We start from the raw sequence: 2064 nt of genomic DNA on the forward strand, positions 1-2064 counted from the left end.
ATGCGTGTGTGTGATTTAGATATATGTACAAATCGCTATATGTAGTATATATATATATATATGCGATGGTGATGACATGGCTGGTGAGATGGCCTGGACATGCAATGCATATGTGTGCAAGACACACCTTATGCATCGTAATCTCTGGCCCGTTGAAGACTGAGGGTTCGTTCATATCGTTCCAGATGTGTAGGTTGTTGGTAGACCCTTGGTACTGATCTAACGCGAATAGACCCGCCCAGTAGTCTCTCACATCCTCACGGGTGAAATCCAGCCACGACGACGATCCTACAAGATTGGCAAATTAGGAACGAACATAGTGCCAAGATTGGCAAATCAGGAAGGTACATAGTGCGGAAAAGTGTCAGATTAGGATATACATGTGGCGGCAATATGCAAAATTAGGGATGTGCACTTTGTGGACGATGAACTATTTAGGAATGCAGTAGTGTTAAAATGTCAGATGGGGAACGAAATTGTCGTGAAGACTTGCCAAATCAGGAATGATCCTGAAACTGAAGAAAAGATAGGATTGTACAAACTGTGAAAGATTCAGAAAATTAGGAATGTACACTTTGTAGAAGAGGTCAATTGCCGTCGTAGTTCGCACCGGTCTAAGTACTTGTACACAATTGGTAATATTTATATCTCTGTAAACATATATCTGTACAAATGTATACATGTATATAAATAACAATATTTCTTGAAGTTTCATATATAAATGCATACATCTACAAACATGCGTATATTCATATTTGAATAGAAATAGAAATAGAAATAGATAAAAAATAGAAATAGAAATATACACTTACACATACACACACATATATATATATCTATTTACATTTACATGTACATGTACATACACACACACGCATATATATATATACATATTTATATAAATATATATATATATATTTATATATACATACATACATACATACATACATACATATATATATATATATATATAGAAGGTTATCTATACATCAATACCCAAGATGACCAAGTAGAAAGCCAGCATCGGCAGCAATCCGATTTTATACCGAGTGCGAATTCCACACACCTCATACACAAGTCCTATCACTTCTAGCCTTATGGACATATACCTACACAAACATACACACGAGTATAGATCACAACAATACCACACAAAGATATACACACATATATGCTCCACACCATACGCTGACAAAATCCCTACAAACATATACCTACACAAATATACACACGGGTAAAAATCACAACAATACTACACGAATATACACACACCTATACACTCCACACCCAAACGCTGACAAACGCCCTACGTACCAGTGTATAGATCACAACAATACTACACAAAGATACACACACATATACACTCCCCACCCAAACGCTGAAAAACACCCTACGTACCCGGCCAGCACCAGCCGTCGTAGTCCGCCCCGTTTTGTTTCTTGACGTAGTACTTGTTCTGCGCTCCCTTGTGCACGGCGTAGTTGTTATCTCGCTTGATGTGGGGGTCTACTATGACAACCATGTGTCTGTGCTTGTCGGCCAGGCCTTGCTGCATGGTCGCAGGCTCTTGGAAGTTCTGCTTGTGCCAGGTGAAGTATCTGAAGAAAAGGTATAAACGTGGTTTTTTTTGGTTGACGAAGGATGTTAATACATTGTCTTTTTTAACTTATTAATATGGGTTTTTTAAAGTTATTGTAAAGTAATAGTTTTTTTTATGGACGAAAGTTATTCATAAATTTGGTTTTTCGAGGTGTATTTTCTCGTCTTCTTGTTCTAGAGTTCAGTGAAGGTACAAACACTTCTTTTGTTGATCCATAAATAGATTGTCGCGAGAGATAATCAGATGCGTCCGAGATATAAAAAGACTAGGACGTCCGCTACGACAAACAATCGTGTCAATACTCGCTCCTTAATGGGTTGGCCACTCGTGTTTTGTGAAATGTTGTTATGACAGCTATAATACCTCCCAAAAGTATAACCAGATACTGATAACTTCCAGAGAGAAACCAAATAACCAGAACAGAAAGTATCGAAACGATCTCTGAACATAGAAGCTTAAATACT

At 37.6% G+C, this 2064-nt stretch overlaps 1 protein-coding gene across 1 annotated transcript; it reads right to left on the reverse strand.

Annotated features, from left to right (window-relative positions):
• Window positions 1–1398: 1398 nt before the first annotated feature.
• On the reverse strand, window positions 1399–1555 carry SARC_14864 (hypothetical protein; the record flags this gene model as incomplete). The annotated part of the gene is made up of 1 exon (XM_014291005.1): window positions 1399–1555. A coding segment is annotated over one exon (157 nt), but the record flags the coding sequence as incomplete, so codon positions are not given.
• Between the last annotated feature and the right edge of the window lie 509 nt (window positions 1556–2064).

The sequence above is a fragment of the Sphaeroforma arctica genome (genome assembly GCF_001186125.1).
Source record: "Sphaeroforma arctica JP610 unplaced genomic scaffold supercont1.5215, whole genome shotgun sequence".
Lineage (NCBI taxonomy): Eukaryota > Ichthyosporea > Ichthyophonida > Sphaeroforma > Sphaeroforma arctica.